The sequence below is a fragment of the Cornus florida genome, unplaced genomic scaffold (genome assembly GCF_030987335.1).
Source record: "Cornus florida cultivar Cherokee Brave unplaced genomic scaffold, ASM3098733v1 CherokeeBrave_3.0.0_Hap2_Chr07, whole genome shotgun sequence".
Classification (NCBI taxonomy): domain Eukaryota; kingdom Viridiplantae; phylum Streptophyta; class Magnoliopsida; order Cornales; family Cornaceae; genus Cornus; species Cornus florida.
In genome coordinates this window covers 52,457,759-52,475,869 of record NW_026775577.1, presented here as the reverse complement: position 1 = coordinate 52,475,869, position 18,111 = coordinate 52,457,759, and the positions used below count along the sequence as shown (strand labels likewise).

General features: G+C 36.1%; 2 protein-coding genes across 2 annotated transcripts; one reads left to right on the top strand and one right to left on the bottom strand.

The window, feature by feature from the left end:
* Window positions 1-443: 443 nt before the first annotated feature.
* LOC132267204 (BTB/POZ domain-containing protein DOT3) lies at window positions 444-7,271 on the bottom strand. Its single transcript, XM_059768295.1, has 6 exons — window positions 6,957-7,271; window positions 6,780-6,849; window positions 3,616-4,514; window positions 3,204-3,477; window positions 2,994-3,122; window positions 444-1,087 (listed from the first exon to the last, which is right to left on the bottom strand). The coding sequence occupies exons 1-6, from the start codon at window positions 7,079-7,081 to the stop codon at window positions 716-718; spliced, it is 1,869 nt and encodes a 622-aa protein (XP_059624278.1). The 5' UTR covers window positions 7,082-7,271; the 3' UTR covers window positions 444-715.
* Window positions 7,272-8,975: 1,704 nt separating this feature from the next.
* LOC132267205 (uncharacterized) lies at window positions 8,976-17,459 on the top strand. The gene is made up of 2 exons (XM_059768296.1): window positions 8,976-9,920; window positions 15,260-17,459. The coding sequence occupies exon 2, from the start codon at window positions 15,823-15,825 to the stop codon at window positions 17,107-17,109; it is 1,287 nt and encodes a 428-aa protein (XP_059624279.1). The 5' UTR covers window positions 8,976-9,920; window positions 15,260-15,822; the 3' UTR covers window positions 17,110-17,459.
* Window positions 17,460-18,111: the final 652 nt, after the last annotated feature.

The following is an 18,111-nucleotide window of genomic DNA, read 5'->3' as shown; positions in this document are numbered from 1 at the left end:
ACCTCATATTATGATTAAGCTATGAATGGGACTAGGTATAATTTTACTCAAATATTAGCATTCCTTGGCTGCTTCTATCATTATTAGATTCTCAATTTGCTGCATTTGTATAGGGTCAAGGACTACTCAACTTCCTTGGTTACATTACTTGAGATTTTTTTGTAAGCATGATTCTTAACTAGTTAACTGTTTGCTACAATTCATGCCTTTAAGTAGACAGAGAATATATGATCTTTATAGTGACTAAAGCATCATTGTCCAGATGTCGACTTCACTTGTAGTTCAACTTTCATAAGACTGTCCACTTAAATTTTTACCTGAATTCGTTGCACGAACCCTAAGTAGTGACTGTCCTAAGTAGTGACTGTTACGATGGTTGTGAATTAAGTTAAATGCATTCTGTTTGATATATGACTAATGTAAAAGACAGTGCCATCTCCGTCTGGATAAAACATTATGTTATAAAAGTGAATTTAAAAGAAGAATATGATTAAGATTACATATGTGATATATCTATATGCTTGAGCTATTGTCCACCAATATGAATTCTCACATCTTTTTATAAGTGTGAAGCCAAGGAGAAATAAGTTAAAACACCAATTGTGAGACCTGCAATAAACCTTATTTGACAGAAGCACCCAGCAATGGGAAGAAGATGCATAGGATTAGGCTACATTTCTAATTTATGTTGTAGGATAGTGAATTTTGAGATATCTCAGGAGAGGGATGCCCGGCGGAAGCTGACTCTGCAGCCTGTGGGGTTGGATCTTTGTTCCCTCTCTGCTGTTTCATCACCATCCACTTTTCCATGGAAAAGAGAAGACTTCTTGATCTTCTTCCACCCAGACATCCAACCTGATAAATTCTTTTGCTTGTGGTTTAGCTTTTCATACTCTTGTTGCAACTCCGAGTAATCTCTCTGCATCTCTGCCATTTCCATTTTTACTTTCTCCAGTTCTGCTTTAAGGGTCATGATATCCTTTTTGGTTGATGACCAACTATCTTCCTGGTCTGAAATATTACCACTTGCTGCTTGCTCCTTCCCCTGCATAGCTACCCTTATCTTGACTTGCTCTGAGAACAAAACCTGCAAGTCTCATCGTCCCTTCTTTAGATAGAAAATTTTAATTTTGAACCATAGTAAACCAATTAACACTGAACACATGGTCATTTATTATAATTGATAGTCATGTAAGTGGGGTTTGTGTTTTAACAAAATTAGACTTCTTCTTGGTGTGCTCTCTTCATAGTAATTACAAATTACCAACTAGTTGCATTGCAATTTTTTTTTTTTTTTTTAATCTGGAGATATATTAAAAACTCGCTTTAGGTTTCTGAAATGAATCTGACAAATCTAAAGTTTTTGGATCATCAATAACTCTCTATTGTTGGGGTTGCTGGCATCAATAGTGACAAACAATTACAAATACCCATTTCCAGTTATTACTATTTTTTAATACATAATAATATACAGGCAAAAAGATTTCAATGGGTGTATAAGGTTTTAATTTATGGACCCTGTGATGAACCTTACCTAACAACTGACAGTTTTCCGTATGGAGCTACTGTTGCAGTTTGATTTGCAACTGATGTGGATGGGAGAAGACAGTGACAATAGAAATCTCAGCTGCAAGGTTTTATAGGATGATTTGGTGCCAATATGGATAATTGGCAATTTGTGTTGTTATGTAAGGCTTATATACAAGCCTGACCACACGTAACTTGGTATTACTAGTTACAATATTGACTGTCCAAACAAGGTATTACTAGTTAGCACATGGTTTCGGATGTTTTCTTAATCTTTATGTAACTGTGATATATGGTACTCAAGAAGTTTTAGTTACTGGCTTCTTTCCAGCATTTTTTATTTTATGTGATCATATTATTATGGCACGATTGCAACATTTTCAGACACTAAAGCTTGGTTTTGCCAAGTCATAAACATAAACCTCTATATGCTAATCCTTTTTTTTTTTCCTGGTAAATAGCCTTTTTATGCTTATCTGTTCGTCAAATGTTGCATGTTTCTGTTTTCTTATGATTGCTAATTTATTAATTTCTTAGGTGCCTAGTTGGTTGATGAACATCAAATAACATGGTCATGCCTTAGATTTAGGCATTGTTTGCCATCAATTCAGAATTCATATCAGAAAAACATATTTAAGTTCCTTGGTTTACTCCTTATAGTTATTCCAAGATTTTTTTAATTATGTTTTATTTTTACATTATGTATAGAATAAATTGCTAAACAGACAATAACTTTTTTGCATGTACCCTGAACCAATTTGGCAACAACCCTCTGCCATCATATCGCCACAAAATTACATTTTACTCCTTGACACACACAACTAATATTTTTGCTGTTATGACCATTATGCATTTTAAAACATTTTGTTCTTGACCTGTTTGTGATGATCCAATACTGTGAAACCTTATCAATTACCCATTTTTAATTTGATTTTAAAAATAAAAAATCTAATTTACCCTTTCTTATGAAATTAGAAAGTCCGTTTTTCTCTTACTCTGTTTCTAATTCCAATCCTCCCCTTAATAAGCTTCATCTTTTACTTTCTCATTGAATGGAGTTCTCTCTTAAACTCTTCAGTGCGCATTCCAGAATGCCAGCCAAAGGAAACTTATGGGATGGGAGAAATTGAAACCTGAGATCAGTTGATCATCACAGATGATGAAACGATCCAACAGTGAAGGCTCCATCCCTGATTCGGCAGATGAATCAGAAAAACCTTTGCCGATTGGAGAATCAATCTGGTGGTGTATGTAGTCTCCAATGCGGCCAGTGGAGGCAGATATAAAACAAATCATATATCTGTGCCAATCTTTGGAAAGGGAAACATGGCAGGCACACTGGTATTGCTTTTAACTTTGGAACTTAATTCGTTTGGCAGTGTTAAGACCTCAGTATTAGCTTTTGTACAATGCGGATTGATGCCCGAATAGATATATTTAAGTCCAGGATCATATGCAAATTCTACCTGAATGATGGTTCTTAGAGGCAGTCGATCATTTTGCGCAGCATGCATGCATGCATCAAGTGACAGCTTTTTGCAGTCCATTACTTTGCACAGTCTTCTTCGGTCATGCTCTGACAGTGAAGGATGAGTCTGTGATGAAGATTAGAAAGTTGACTTTATGATATTGCTTATGTGAAAAGTAGTTAGATCATGAGGGATAAGAAATATAACCTTGAGGTAGGTATCTATAGCTCTATATAGACCGTCATCACATGTTCGAGCATTTTCTGGCAAGGCTTCAGCCAAAACTTGGAACTTGGTAATGGAGAGATTCGGGTCTCTTGCTATCTCTGCTAGGTAATTGTCCAAAAGTTTGCTAACTTTCACTTTTCCCGACTTTTGTTGTGGCTGCTGATGGTCATGCTGTTGTTGTTCATGCATTAAGAAATAGTCTATAATTCTTTGCACCACATCAATGTTATGCATCGTGCGTTCTTCAGGTGAACTGTACCAGCCCGTAATGACATTGATAAAAATGTTAGTAAAATTAGTCATTAGAAAATCTATTCTGCATACTTGCCATGTGAATTATTGAGACAGATAAAGCACTCTTAAGAAGAAAAAGAGAAGGTAGAGTACTCACTTAATTGGGTCCCCTTGATCTCCAATTCTACAGCTAGGAATCAAAAGGTCATTCACATTGGCATTCTCTAACACCATACCCACTCTTTTCTCAAGCTCCGAAATCAAAGCTGGTGATGCTGAATATGCTATAGCCATCTTTAACATCCACAACAAGAATTTACATGAAGCAGCTTCTTTTTGAGGAGGCAGTATGCTCACCAAACTCTCTATAATCATTCTTTGGTCCTTATTGTTCCCAACAGCTCCTTCCTGCCTCCTACCGCTCGTAATGCTCAATTGCAACTCACTTTTTCCGTAACTATATTTTCTTATTCCCTCTAACTCTATATCCATGCAAGGCAACCATTTCTCTGCATATTGCATGATACAAGAACCTATAGTTTCTGGCTTCATTCCTTTTGCCCTTATTGCAGTTATAATCCTCATGAAATGATTTATTCGGAGGGTAGCCACATCCTCAACCCACCAGCTTTCTTCATTAATCGTTTCTCCGATTGTTGGATTGCCCTGGGAAGCTTTCCAAGCAATTGAGTCGCAACATCTTCGGACAATTTGGAGGTTTTCTGCCCATGGAGACAGAGTTTCACAAGATTTGAGAACAGTAATGGTTTCTCTCCACGAGGAAAGGACAACGAATGTGAGGAAAGCTTCTGCCTTAGCGATAAGGTTTCCGTCTTCGAACTCTTCAGTCATCTCTAGAAATTCTGATGCACATCTTAGTGAAGCCACGTTGTTAGGGTTTAAGCTTACTGGGAGACCATAACAGAATTTCAAAATGATTTCAAATGTTTCCGGTCCACCTGGGAAATTCTCAAGCTTGATGTCGTACCCTAAATTTGAGTTTGAAGGCTGGAATCCTATTCGGCCTATGAAGCCACATCTTGAAATCAGCGGAAACTGCAAGGAGAGAGAGATGAGATAGCAAATAGTTCAATTCTTGTTCGTGTTTGTTCATGTTTTATAGGTTGCTCAGAATATCCTACAATTGTGTATTCCTGCTGTTGCTTGTTACAAGATTTTTAGTGAGAATGAGAGTTGTTTATGTTTCTTAATCTCATTTTCAGATGTTAGGGTCCTTTGAAAGAAAAAACAGGAAAAAAGAAAAGAACATTTCAGTTAAACATTTGTAACACATAGAAATGAAGGAAATTCTAAGGAAAAGTTGGAAATGTTTAGAAACCTAAAAATGTCAAGATCAACGAGAATCAGATTGACTAACAGGCCAGTGGTCTAGCGGTATCAGCTTCTTACCTCTCAAAGGGAGGTCAGGGGTTTAAGTCATAGAAGAGACGTGTGTGTGAGAACCAATTATGATAAAAAAAAAAAAAAGAAAAAAAAAAAGAAAAAAAAGAGGAATCGGATTGCTGGTGCCATAAGAGGTCTAGTTGTAAGAAAAGGGTGATCATATCCAATAGACTAGTAATAAATATGTGTGTTTAGGTGGCGGTATGATTGAATTGAAGAACATATTTTGGCAAATTTTTTTCAGAAGTTTACAAAATATTGTTAAGAATTTTGTAAATTATTTAATTTACATACAAATATGACAAGTAAAATCATTAGAAGTCCTTTCGAACGCCTATGTCATCATTTCAGAGAAAAATAGAAAAAATGGTGAATTTATCATGGCCAAGTTGTGATTTAAATAATAAGACTACGATTCCTCGTGTTCAACAATTTTATCATTTTATATTAGAACACTGCATAAAAATGAGTTGAAATTTTTAACTAAAATTTTCAAATACTAGGTCGGTTGTGTCACGCCACACATTGATGATTAAAACAAATTTGGACCTGAAGTATAAACTAAAAAGTAGGAAGACTTTTCCTTTCTCCTTTAATAATTTATATACATTGACAATGAAAAAAGTGAACAAAAATTTTCATAGTAGAAAAATGAAAAACTGGGCTTTCTTGGTTAATTTGTAACTATGGAATAGTTTTCTAATCTTGGAAAACATAAAATAGAAAATTGTACAAAAAACTACTTGGTTCAGTTTTTTAAAAACTCAGTTATAAAAAGATCTATTTTTAGAAAATAATCTTTTATAACTTTTCGAAAACTGTTATCTGTTTTTTGAGTTTTTGATAACTGTTTTCAGAATTATAAACCAAGTATGTCCGGTTTGCTTGGTTTATAACTCTGAAAACAGTTCTCAAGAATTCAGAGAACAGAAAACTGTTTTCAGAGAACAATCTTATATACTTCAGGTATTTTTATAATTGAGTTTTTAGAAAATAGTTTTCTGAAAACTGAACTAAATAGAAATTTTTATACTGTTTTCTGAGAATAGAAAATGATTTTCACAGTTAAAAACCGGCAGACCCTTTTTCTAATGAATCGTTTTATTTCTAATAGCAGTTATTTGGTCCTATATGAACTAGTCAGTTTATATGTCAAATTGACATGAAATTATGTCCTCCAGTCTACAATCTACAAATTTCTGATTGTGAATCTTTTTTGTGTTCAATCCACTTCAAATCATCACAGATGTGGCTGTGTCCAAGAAAAAGTAAACACAAACTTTCTTAAGATTATCAAATGTTCATGTTGAGTCTGCAAGAGAAACAATGTGAAATGATGTAATGAAAAGAAGGGAAAGAAAATTATCTTTTTCTCTTTTGAATAAATATTCATAGTCTGTTTTTGAATTATCCATTAAAATTGTTTCAACTCATCTCTGTTACTTGGACTCTCAAAAATAGTGAAATACTTGTGTCAGACACATATCCCTCGGATATGGGTATGGAATATACGTCCGACACTTTTGATTGGACATATAATTAAAAAGCATATCCTATCATTTAATTACATTTTATGATTTCTTTAAAATGAGTTAAATGCCTATATTGAATATTAAATTAGATAAAAACATTACTTTACTCTATAAAATAAAATAAAATAATTAATAAAATGAATATTTAGTAACTTATTGTCCTTTTGTTTGGAGATTTGACACGTCTTAAGCATGAATACATACCTGAGACCGACACCCGTACCCGAGTCCATGTAATATAGCAACTCATTCAAGCAAAGATTGTGTGCTTTGTTTTGTAATTACAAGACATGTCGTGTCCCTTTTCTCTTTTCTCTTTTTATTTTATTTTATTTTTTTTGTCGTGTGTGTGTGTGTATGTTTTTATTTATTTATTAAAAGTTACCTTGTGAACGTTGAAGGTGATGTCTTGAACTAGAATGGATAGATCTGTTGGAATTTGAGAAGTGGCAAACCTGCACGAGTGCACCAAAAAGATGAAACTTTGCTTAACGGTAGAACGAGTAAAAGAAACAAGAATTAGAATGCAAAGGTTGAGCCACTTTTCAATAAAAATGGTTACCATGAATGCTCTTTCTTCTCGAAGCTATCGGCTATGGCAATGAATTTGGCTGGGATTGCTATACTTTGGTTTTGAACTGAATTCGTGCCATCGAAATCACTTTCAGGGCTTTGTAGCTGAGCCATTTGGAAGAGACTTATTCTTGCTGACTCCCTCCCTCCAGACTTGTTGTTGGAGACAATTTATCTGATAGAAAGTCTTAAGAGGTGTGGGGCATAGTCTGAGTAAATGTGTGAGAGGTGAGTTTGTGGTTGGAAGGATAATAATGTTGAGATGGTTGGTGGATGCCTGGATGGTTTCTTAACTTTCTTGTCAGTTGAATGTCACGAACACCGGATAACGTTGTAGTGACAATTCATGTCGAAGATTCAGATATACACACACAGAATATTGGCCACGACAAGTCCAATTCAAACCACGTAAACGCGATCATGACCATGAGATGATTGTGTGGCTTAAATGAATGTAGATTGTTTGAACAATTGTAGCGATGTACGTGTGTTTGTGGATTCATTTCAATCCATAGACACAATGGTTCTATATTTAATGCTTGCTGGAAATGACAGTAACTGTAAATTTTGCTGATAATAAATATTGTATTTAGCAGATCTCAGTGAATGCTGCAATTTCTCGTTCGTGGGGTTAGGGTGGACTGTTTGTTATTCTACCCTTTTGTCAAATGTGTAATTTCTCCTGATATGCTGGTCCTAGGCAAACAAGCAGCACAAATTAATAGGAGCTTTGATGTTGGAATTGTAACCATCTCTTCTCCCTTCTCAGGTGTTGACAGCGACGCAGCGTGGAGCGAAGCCCGTAAGATCACTTCAGCGCGTTGATGGAGTGCAGGCATGTGTGTCTGTGCGCGCCACATTTGTACATAGCTGCTGCATCTTTCTTTGGTGCAAGTTTGTGTGCAGTTTTCTGTGTCTCCTTGTTAAAAAAACTGGTGCTTCATCTGGAGTGTTCACTGCTGAAAATGTTCAGTGAAGGCAAAGATTCATGTACAGTAGACAAAAATTAAAAAAAAAAAAAAGTTTGTCTCAATTGCCGACTGAGGAACATGTTGCTAGGGGAGCTCTAAAATATATAGGTTCAAATCTGCCGTAATGAATTGCTGTACATGCTTAGCTTATATTTGTAAAGTGAAAAAAAAAAAAAAAAAAAAATCCCCCCTCAATTTTCCTGATTTTATAATGTTGAAAAACTGACATTTTTTGACTTGAAAATTTTATAATACCCTTCTTTATTGATGAAGAAGACCTTAAATTATTTTTAAATCCATGAGTTGACCGGTAATATAAATAGGTTATACTGCTATAGAGCCTTATTTTATTTATTTATTTATTTTGTTATTAAGGGTTTTGTCATTTTACAGCTAATTTTACGAACTTAGGAGTAAGTTAAAATTTTCAAATAATTGATGGCCTTTATATCACCAGGGGTATTTGCAAAATCGTGAAATTTGATTTATGTGTGTGTGTAGAGTTCACTTGGATTATATTCAACCAACACGAGCCCAGGGCAGTTTTGGAGATCAAAGTTTGGCATAGAAGCCGTGCACTAGTTCAAGCCATAAAGTTCAAATCAATGCATACAACCATGAAGTCGGACTCAAATTCTATCACACGTGCACCATTTTCATGGAGGTGCTTCTGGTAAAAAAAAAGAAAAGAAAAAGATCACTACGAATATTTAGGATATTCATATTTATTGTAAAAAAAGGTAGCTACCTGGCTCACCTTGGTAACCTCTTTTAACGGGTGGGTGCTTCACAATTCGATTCAAAAAGTAAACTAAAAAATTTAAGTTAAGTGAAAAAAACACCGGTATATATATATTCATTTTACTTTTTATTCGGATCCGATATAACATATACCTCTCTTCTTGTAATTCATCAAGTAGGTGGGTAAGTTAACTTTCCCTTTATTTATATATGTTAAATAAGTCAATGATAAAACTTGACCTACTTTATAATTTATAGGGTAAAATGCAAAAATTCTCATGAATTATTGGAGTACCTGCAACAAATCCCCTAAATTATAAAAATTACAATAAATCTCCCTAAATTATACATGTTGTTGCTTACCGCGTCCGGCTAACATCCGGTCATATTTATAGCGCGGGACGTGCTATATGAAATACATGGACAATATTGCCCTTCCACATGTAAAAGGGGCTAAATTGACCCTATGATGCACTTCTGTCCTCTCCTCCTCCTCTTCTTCAATATTTTCTGTCTCTCACGCTCTAAAGCCGATAATCTGTGGCAACTCCACATCACTGTTGGTTGCCGAAACTGAAGACAAGTCCTAAACTGCAACTTTTGGGTTCGTTTAGTCAATGGAGAGAGATGACCGGGGCGCCAAAATTGGACTAAGAATAAATCAGTATCCCATTTTTCACATGTGTATATATATATATATGAAATCTAATTATTTCTTAATCAGTTTCTCATACATATAGAAGGTCTGATTTTTTCCATACCTAATTACCTATCTAATTAATATAGTTCTTTCTTAATTTTTTGTTGGCGCCAGAATTGAGATGAATCCGGAAGGAAAAAAGAAAAAGAAAAAAGAAAAACAGAAAGAGAGAAAGGGGAAGGGGATTAGAGAGACGGATAAATTTTTTTGGAGAGGAGGATTGTTGGTAGATAGGCGAGAAGTTTGAGCATCAACAATCAGATTGACAAGAGTTTAAGCGACTTCACCGGCGAATTTTCAAGGACCCAAATTGACATGCTGTTCCGGCGAGCTCTGAGCTTCGACGTCAATGAAAACTGGCGAGAGCTCTGGGCTTTGACTTACATGAAATCTGACGTGAGCCTGGACTGACCCAGCAGCGAGCTCCGTTCATCTAGTTCCGGTGAGTCTCGACTGACCCAGCAGCGACCTCCCTTCATTCTGCTCCGGTGAGTTTTGACTGACCCAGCAGCAAGCTCCAAGCTACCATGACCCAGTAAAGGTGAGCTTTGACAGAACCGCGAGCTCACAACCTGTATATTTTCTCCGGTGAGAAACCAAGAGTAACAGACCATAAATACCGGCGAGCTTCTTCTTGAGTTTTTATGTTTCGACGAGCATATGATATTACAGAGATGGAACCATTCCAGCCAATAGCTTACATTATGTCACATGTCGTTTCACAATTGGTGGACCATATGTCTAACTTAGTTAGCTATTGGTGGAGCCTAATTGGTTGTCTCGGTATTTTTCTTTTATGATTTTAAATTGATTGCTTGATTATTTGTCTATATGTTTAATTGTTAATTGTTTACTTATTTAAATTGAGTTATTTGTTTAGTTGAACGTATATACTTATGTGTTTATCTGTTGAAATTGAATTACTTGTTTTATATGTTAGGTGTTCACTTAATTAAATTAAATTAAATGTTATTCTGTTTATTTTTATTGTAAAAAAGAGTTGGGTTTGGAAGGTAGTAATGGACCAACTTTTTGAATTTCATAGACTACTTGGGTAGGGAATTTAAATGGGTACCGTTGCTATCCATGGATAAGAGTACATATATATTTGGGTTTATATTAATTATTAATTATATTTAATAGTTAAATTAATTATACTTTTCAGTGTATGTTATATATTATATATTATAATGGTTTAATTATTTATTTATATATATATATATATATATATATATATATATGATACCACGTTGGATTAAGGTGCCGACTTATACATATATAGTAAGTTTATAATTCTTTTTCTTTTTCCTTAAGTAATGAGATTTAGGTTAAATTAATTGTGCCTATAAATATATTGTGTTTGGTCTCCCAAGGGTTTTAGAACCCTGTTCACGAAACTGTGGAGGCAGAGAGAAGGAGCAGAGAGGTTGTGAGAAAAAGGAACGGGGGTTGCTCGGAGGTTTAGCATGAAGCAGCAGGAAGGTTCGACGGCAACCAAAGGTCGTTGGAAAATAGAGATTAATCTAGGAAAAGAAGGAGTTGGGTTTTATTCAAAACCCGAAAGACAAGTTCTATATCTTACTCCTTCCCGTAGTCCTATATTCTGTGCATACCTAGATAGTCTCAGGATTAAATTAGGCTTTAAAATTGAATTTGTATGCATATTAATTTGGAATTTTTAATTGTATTATGTGTAGTTGCTGGAAGTTGTTTTATCTTATTAATTAGGTCATCTTTTGCATTTTAAATTGGTGTTAATGATGCGTACTGTATTGTTGGGAGTTTCTGGGGTTATTTGGGACTTAGTTAGGACTATTAGAGATCTTAACCAAGAGGGTCATAAGAATTGGAAGTCGTCGGAGACGAGAAAACACGGATGGCTTCAGAACACGAATGGCTTCGGACCAATGCTTAGTGCTGAGGATTGCTAAACAAGTGCACGGATGGCTTCGGACAATGGATGGCTTCGGACAATAGATGGCTTCGGACATACGCTTGGTACTGACTATTGCCAAACCAGTGTTCGGATGGTTTCGGACAGTGGATGGCTTTGGACAACGGATGGCTTCGGACAATGGATGGCTTCGGACATGTGCTCGGTATTGATGACTACCGAATAGTTTGCATGTTGTTAATGGATATAGAGGACATAAATGTTTAATATTTATTTTAGCAATTTAAATGATTGTGACATGATTTTTAAATCTGGTATTGGATTCATAATATGGTCATATACATAATAGATTTTTATTATGCTTATTCTAGATTAGGATTGATGAACTATCTATTCCTGCTCTGTCAATTATATGGATTTTGTGGATTGTATGCACCGGTATGGGATGGTGGCATACTAAGGATGGATTAGTTCAAAATGCTAAATCCTACTTACTCTAGAATAAGGGAATGGATTAACTATATCCTACTTATATTTGTGTCAAGGCAACGAATAGTTGAGCGGCACTACCTTGGATTTGGATGGATTATATATATATATATATATATATATATATATATATATATGACTGTGGTACCACGATATGAACTTGAGTCTCAGGATCGATGGTTAGGGAGCATATATGTAGTGGGATGCATAACTGGCTATGATGGTAGAGGTGTACCCTGTTAGGTCTAGGTACTCATGCCCACTTTAGGTGCGTTTTGCATGATGCCTACTAATCAAGTTGAGGCCGCTTTATAGTCCAGTGAGAGACCTTTAGTGTGGATATATATATTTATGGACTAGATAGTAATTGTTGAGTTATCTAGGATGTATCTGCGTATCGGGTCTCTGTTTGGATTATTGTTAGATTATAACTTGTTTGTGGGCCTGACCCACTATTATCTTTTCAGGTGCTCGACAGTGCTAGTTGTAGAGATTGATTATGCTGAGCAGAGACAGTCGTTCACTCTTCCGACGACGTAGGATCTTGCTTCATACTTCTATTTTGAATTTTATTTTAGTTTAGTTATTTTATTTTTCCAGCTGGATTATTATTAGGGGTCCACTAGACGGATTCCTGATTTGTAATAGGATTGGAGGTTTTGGAGTTATGGGATAATATTATTAATACTTTGAGGATTTGTTGTTTAGAATTCTTTCAGCTTGTATAATTTTATTCCTTTAAATTCTTCTTGTAATATATGCTTGTTTATATATTAATTGTTTAGTATCCCTCGGATCTGTGCTCGGACTTGATTACCCGTGGCTTTAGAATCGAGGGATATCACAGTTGGTATAAGAACACTCCAGGTTCAGTGTCTCTAGGGTTATTTCGTATTAAGACTTCCGCGTAACGTATTCTCTTGTTTAGAGCTTAAGTTTAGGATTCGTTGTATTCCTTTACGGTTCGGTTTAAATCGTACTAATGTCTGTCTTTCTGTGTTAATAGAATGGTTAACGCTGGAAGATGACAGATTATGTAAAGAAACAGGCGGCAAAAGAAAGCGGCACATAGGCAGCAATATCTCCTATAGCGTCAGCAAATGGAGGAAGAGCAACAATTGCCTGGGTTTCAGGAAAATGATGGTCAGTTACATATAGAACAAGAGGCAGTTCAGTAAACTCAGGACAAGGCAGAGATACAGAGTATCCTCCTCATCTTAATGACCTCATTGCTCGGGCTATAGAAGCAGGGGTAACAGCTGTACTTCGGAATCAGCCTCAGATACAGCCAGTACCTATACCAGCACCAGTGATTCAAACTAATCCTTGGGAAAAGGCTAGGAGTTCTTTCACAAAGGGGAGCCCACCTGAGTTTTCAGGCTCTACCGATGCGAAATTATCTCACCAGTGGAAGAAGGATATTGAGTGACATCTTTGAATGGTTCAGTGATGAGCGCTGAAAAGTGCGTATTTAAACCCCTTAAGCTTAGGTATTCTAGTACCTTTATCTATCTTACTTTACTGTTTTAGATTGATTTCGTGTTATTTCCATTTTCAGGCACTTATCCCGAAAATAAGCTAACTCAGCCAAATAAGAGCATAAATGAAGCAATTCTAGGATGAATCAAAGAAAGGAGCCAAGTGGAAGCAAAAGGAAGCAAAATGTGTTATTCAACATCTTCGATCGATCTCAGATCAAAGTTCGATCGATCCAACATGATCGATCTCAGCACTTCAAGATGGATCTGAGCCATGATGACATTTTCAGAGATCTCAAAAGTTTAAACGATCCAACATCATTCTTCGATAGATCGAATTACCTTGTCCTTATCCAAATGATTGATCTTATCTAGTTGTACCACCCTACCAGCCACTTTTGTCCTTTTCTAAAAAAAATATCTTCAAAATATCTCAGATTTGTTTTTATCCAAAAAGGTGCCGCCATTGAGGATCGATCCAATTTCAGTTCGATAGATCTCAGCTATATTCGATCGATCCAAGTCCAAGGTTCGATCGATCGAACTTCCTCCAGTGCGAAAAGGTTAAATTTTCAGCTCATTGAAAGCTGTCCTTATCCAATCATTGGGGAATATTTGCTGCACGACCCCAGCTCATTTTGTGTGTCACTTGACCTACCTATATATAGAATATGATACACTTTTTGAGGGAGAGCCATCCATTACAATAGAGGCTATTCTTAGGGAGGAATAAATAGGGAGAAGGCTAGAGACACAAGCTTGGGAGCTCTTCATCAACTAAGGAGTAAATTTCTTCCATGGAGTTTGCCCTTAAGGGTTGGAGAAGTATTACCATGAGTGGCTAGACATCCTCTTGGGGCTAGAGTTAGCCCCAAGCATGCTTTCTACATCTTGATTTTGTGTATTATTGAGGGATTAGTGTTGTAATACATGTTTTGACATTTTTATATATATAGATCTTGTTTATTCAATGATTTATGTGGTTTAATGCTTCCAATTGATCATTTCATTCTATCTATATGTCTATGTATGTTAGAATAGATGTTCATGTATTTGTCTCTATTTCTTGTGTTATTGATGCATGTCTATGTGTATTAATGCCATAGATCTAGAGATTGTCAAAACATAATGCTTAATGGAATGCTCTTATAATTTTCTTGATGGTTCATGCTCATTTCTTGACGGATTGTGCCTCTCCCTTAGTTTAATTAGTTTAATTTCATGTCATTAGCTTAATTGTAGTGTAGTGGTAGTATAGTTGTTAGATGGGAGGACAATCCATGCTTGTTGTTTGATATTCCATACTTTTGAATGCAAGTAGCATGTGTCTCTAACCTTGTGGTGTATTTGGCTTGTGAGCTTAATGAAATGATTAATGACTTGCTAGACATATTGTGCTTTTCACATGCTACTTAGACAATATATACTTAATTGTTAGATATATTGTGCTTTTCACATGTTGCTTAGACAATATATACTTAATTGGTCATCCTTACTAATTGAATCAACCAAACACACACACACATCAATATTGCAACACATATTTCCCTCATTAGTCACTTATTAAGGGTGTAGAAAAATATTGTTTAGTGGTGACCTCTAAACCCCAAGATCTCTCTCTCTTACGTACTCTTTATTGCATTCAATTATTTAGTTTAATTTGTTCTCTAGTTTAATCAACCAACCAACTAGTTATTTGATCACTCGACCTACTAACCCTAATAGTGATTCCACAACCAAATTCAACTCCAATCCCTTGGGACGATCCCTACTCAACCTAACTATATTTTTAGTGAAGGTAGTAGTGGCTTTTATAAATGTAAAACTTGGCCCTCACCTTAATGCGCACTCTTAAGCTTATGGTAGGATGACACGACCATAGTTTTTGGCGCCGTTGTCGGGGATTAGGCAACGTCGTATTTGTGGAATCAATTAGGAATTAGTACTCTTTTGATCATGTCTTTACTTTGTTTTTATTTTTCTTTTGATTACTTATTGTGTTTGTTTATCTTTGACAAGGTGCATTGAGCTAGGAGGCAAGTAAATGAGCTACCAAGCAAAGCAAAGCTAAGCAAAGAAGGAGAAAGCTAAAAAAAAAATTTGCTAAGCTAAGCTAAATTTGGAGTTGAAGTGCTAAAGGACATTTGTGAGACTTTCTTTACTCAATCCCTTAGTTAAATCGTCGGCTCGCGTGGAGGATTGTTTTTAAATTCTTAGATAAATCGTGAGCCCGCATGGAGGCATTCTTAATTGTTCTTTGCATCATTGTTGTTAAAGCATAGGAGTATGGGTTAAGTGTATGTGGAAGAAGTTTCATTGAATTATTGTGAAGTCGAAGTGTTTGTTCATTCATTGTGTTTGTGTGTTTTGCATTGTGCATACATGGTCGTAGATCACTAAGACCAACTCTTGTCCCTCTTGATTTGCATCTTGAATCCGTAGTTAGAAATCCTAAGGGAAGAGGAAGTTCTAATTCTACCCAATCCATTACATCAATAGAAGGCCATAATGAAGAGCATGTAGAGGACCTTGGTCACATAGATCAACAAGGTATCCTCCATCCAAATGTGCATCATAATAACATGCAAGTACCATTAGGCATGCCAAGGCTATATGTTCATCCACCACAACAACAAGGCCAAGTTCTATTGGGAATGCCAAGGCTAATCTATGCTCCACCACCTCCCATCATTCAAGGCAACCAAGGTACCCATGTTACACCTCAAATCACTAATCCTTCACTTGCTTTAAGAGATCAATATGTGTCTAATGAATATAATGCACCCACATGCATTCAATTGCCACCATTTAGAGCACATCACTATGAAATTAAGCTACAAACCATTCAAATGCTTCCTAACTATCATGGACTTCCAAGTGAAGAACCTTACAAGCATTTGGATGAGTTTCTAGAAGTTTGTTCCACCGTAAAATATACGGACATGCCAGAAGAGGTCTTAAGACTCAAACTTTTTCCATTCACCCTTAAAGACAAGGCAAAATATTGGTTCAACAATCTTAGGCCTTTTTCAATCACTTCTTGGGCAGAAATGCAACAAGAGTTCTTGAAAAAGTACTATCCGGTTTTTAAGACCAATGCCATGAGAACTTCCATTAGAGAATTCACTCATGGGGATGGAGAAACATTTCATGAGGCATGGGAACGCTTTAATGAATTGCTTAGGAAGTGTCTACATCATGACATGCCCAAATGGCAATTAGTTCAATATTTCTTTGAGAGCTTATCGGATAATCATAAGGATGACGTGTGGCGTCTTTATGAGAGCATGAGTGAAAATTCTTTGCATAGAACATTATCATCCAAGAATGGTAGAAATTCACAAGGTAGGAAGAGTGTTGGCTTATATCAAGTCAACCACTCAAATGAAATAGCCATCAAAATGAAGTCTTTATCTCAAAGGTTTGATCAATTTTTGATTAACCAAAACTCGGCGAACCAAGTATCTTCCTTCCCTAACCATTCTCATCGTGCATTGAATGAATCATGTATGACTTGTTCTAGTGTTCTTCATTTTACTTCTCATTGTCCTCACAGACAAGTGCAAAATGAACCTAATGAACAAGTCAATGCAGCTTTTGTGAACCAAGGAACAATCCTTATGGTACTCATTATAATCCAAGTTGGAGAAATCATCCGAACTTCTCTTGGAAAAACCAAGGAGAGGGCTCAAACCCTTCCCAAGGCGGTTTTCAAGGGAAGTATATTCCACCTCCACTTCAAAGCCAAGGATCCCAAGGTTATAGACCTTATCAATCACAAGGGAATCAATTTGCTAACTCTCATTTTTCCAACCAATCTTATTCCCAAGGAAATGCTAGAAGTCCCGCCTTTGAAGAAAAAGTTTTGAATGCTTTGGGCACTCTTGAGGCAAACACACAATTGCTTCATTCCCACTCTTAATCTATTGCGAAGCTAGAAACCCAAGTAGGGCAAATAACAAGCACTCTTAATGCAAGAGAGAAGGGAAAGATGCCTATAAATGCCCCACCTAAGCAACAATGTGTTGTGGAAACCTATTCCTCATCGAAAGGCCACACCATTGAGCATATTAATGCGGTGATTACCTTATGGAGTGGAAAGATTGTGGACAACAAAGTGGGTGTGTCCAATGAAGAGAGTGAACCGGTACAACCTCAAGTTGTCACCCATCCCGTTTCACATCCCATTCCTCCTTCATTGCATATACATGATCTTGTGAATGAGAAAACTTCAAAATGTGATTTGAAGAATGATTTTGAAAATGATTTGAAGAAAGATTTGCCGAAAAATGAATTTGAAAAGGTTTTGTTGAAAAATGATTTGAAAATTTTTTGTGTTGAAGAGTTTTCAAAAGAAAATGCTGAAAAAGTTTTTGAGCCAAAAGCTCCATTTTCGGATGCCTTGAAAGGGTCCATCTCGAAAGATAAGCAAAAGGCAAAAACCAATGAAATCATGGAAATGTTTAGGCAAGTGAAAGTCAATCTTCTACTTTTGGATGCAATCAAGCAAATTCCGGCTTATGCCAAATTCTTAAAAGACTTATGCACCCAAAAGCGAAAGAATAAGAGCCAAGCACCAAGAAAAGTGGTTTTAACTGAGCAAGTGAGCACAATTTTGCAACATAACACTTTACCAAAGTTTAAGGACCCCGGTTCACCTACCACATCATGCATCATTGGTGATCATATCATTAATCAGGCGCTTCTTGACTTAGGAGCAAGTGTTAACCTTCTTCCATACTCGGTTTATGTCAAATTAGGCCTAGGTGAATTGAAACCGACGTTGGTAGTTTTACCAACTTGCCGACCGATCCATTAAGAAGCCTAGGGGTATCATCGAGGATGTATTGATTAAAATTAACAAATTTTTC

Excerpts from the sequence above, each read along its gene's own strand:
- LOC132267204 (XM_059768295.1), bottom strand. The coding sequence starts at position 7,081 with ATGGCTCAGCTACAAAGCCCTGAAAGTGATTTCGATGGCACGAATTCA. Across the intron at positions 6,850-6,956 it reads GAGAAGAAAGAGCATTCATG|GTTTGCCACTTCTCAAATTC; the intron begins GTAACCATTTTT and ends GCACTCGTGCAG. Across the intron at positions 3,478-3,615 it reads GATCAAGGGGACCCAATTAA|TTCACCTGAAGAACGCACGA; the intron begins GTGAGTACTCTA and ends GGGCTGGTACAG.
- LOC132267205 (XM_059768296.1), top strand. The coding sequence starts at position 15,823 with ATGCAAGTACCATTAGGCATGCCAAGGCTATATGTTCATCCACCACAA.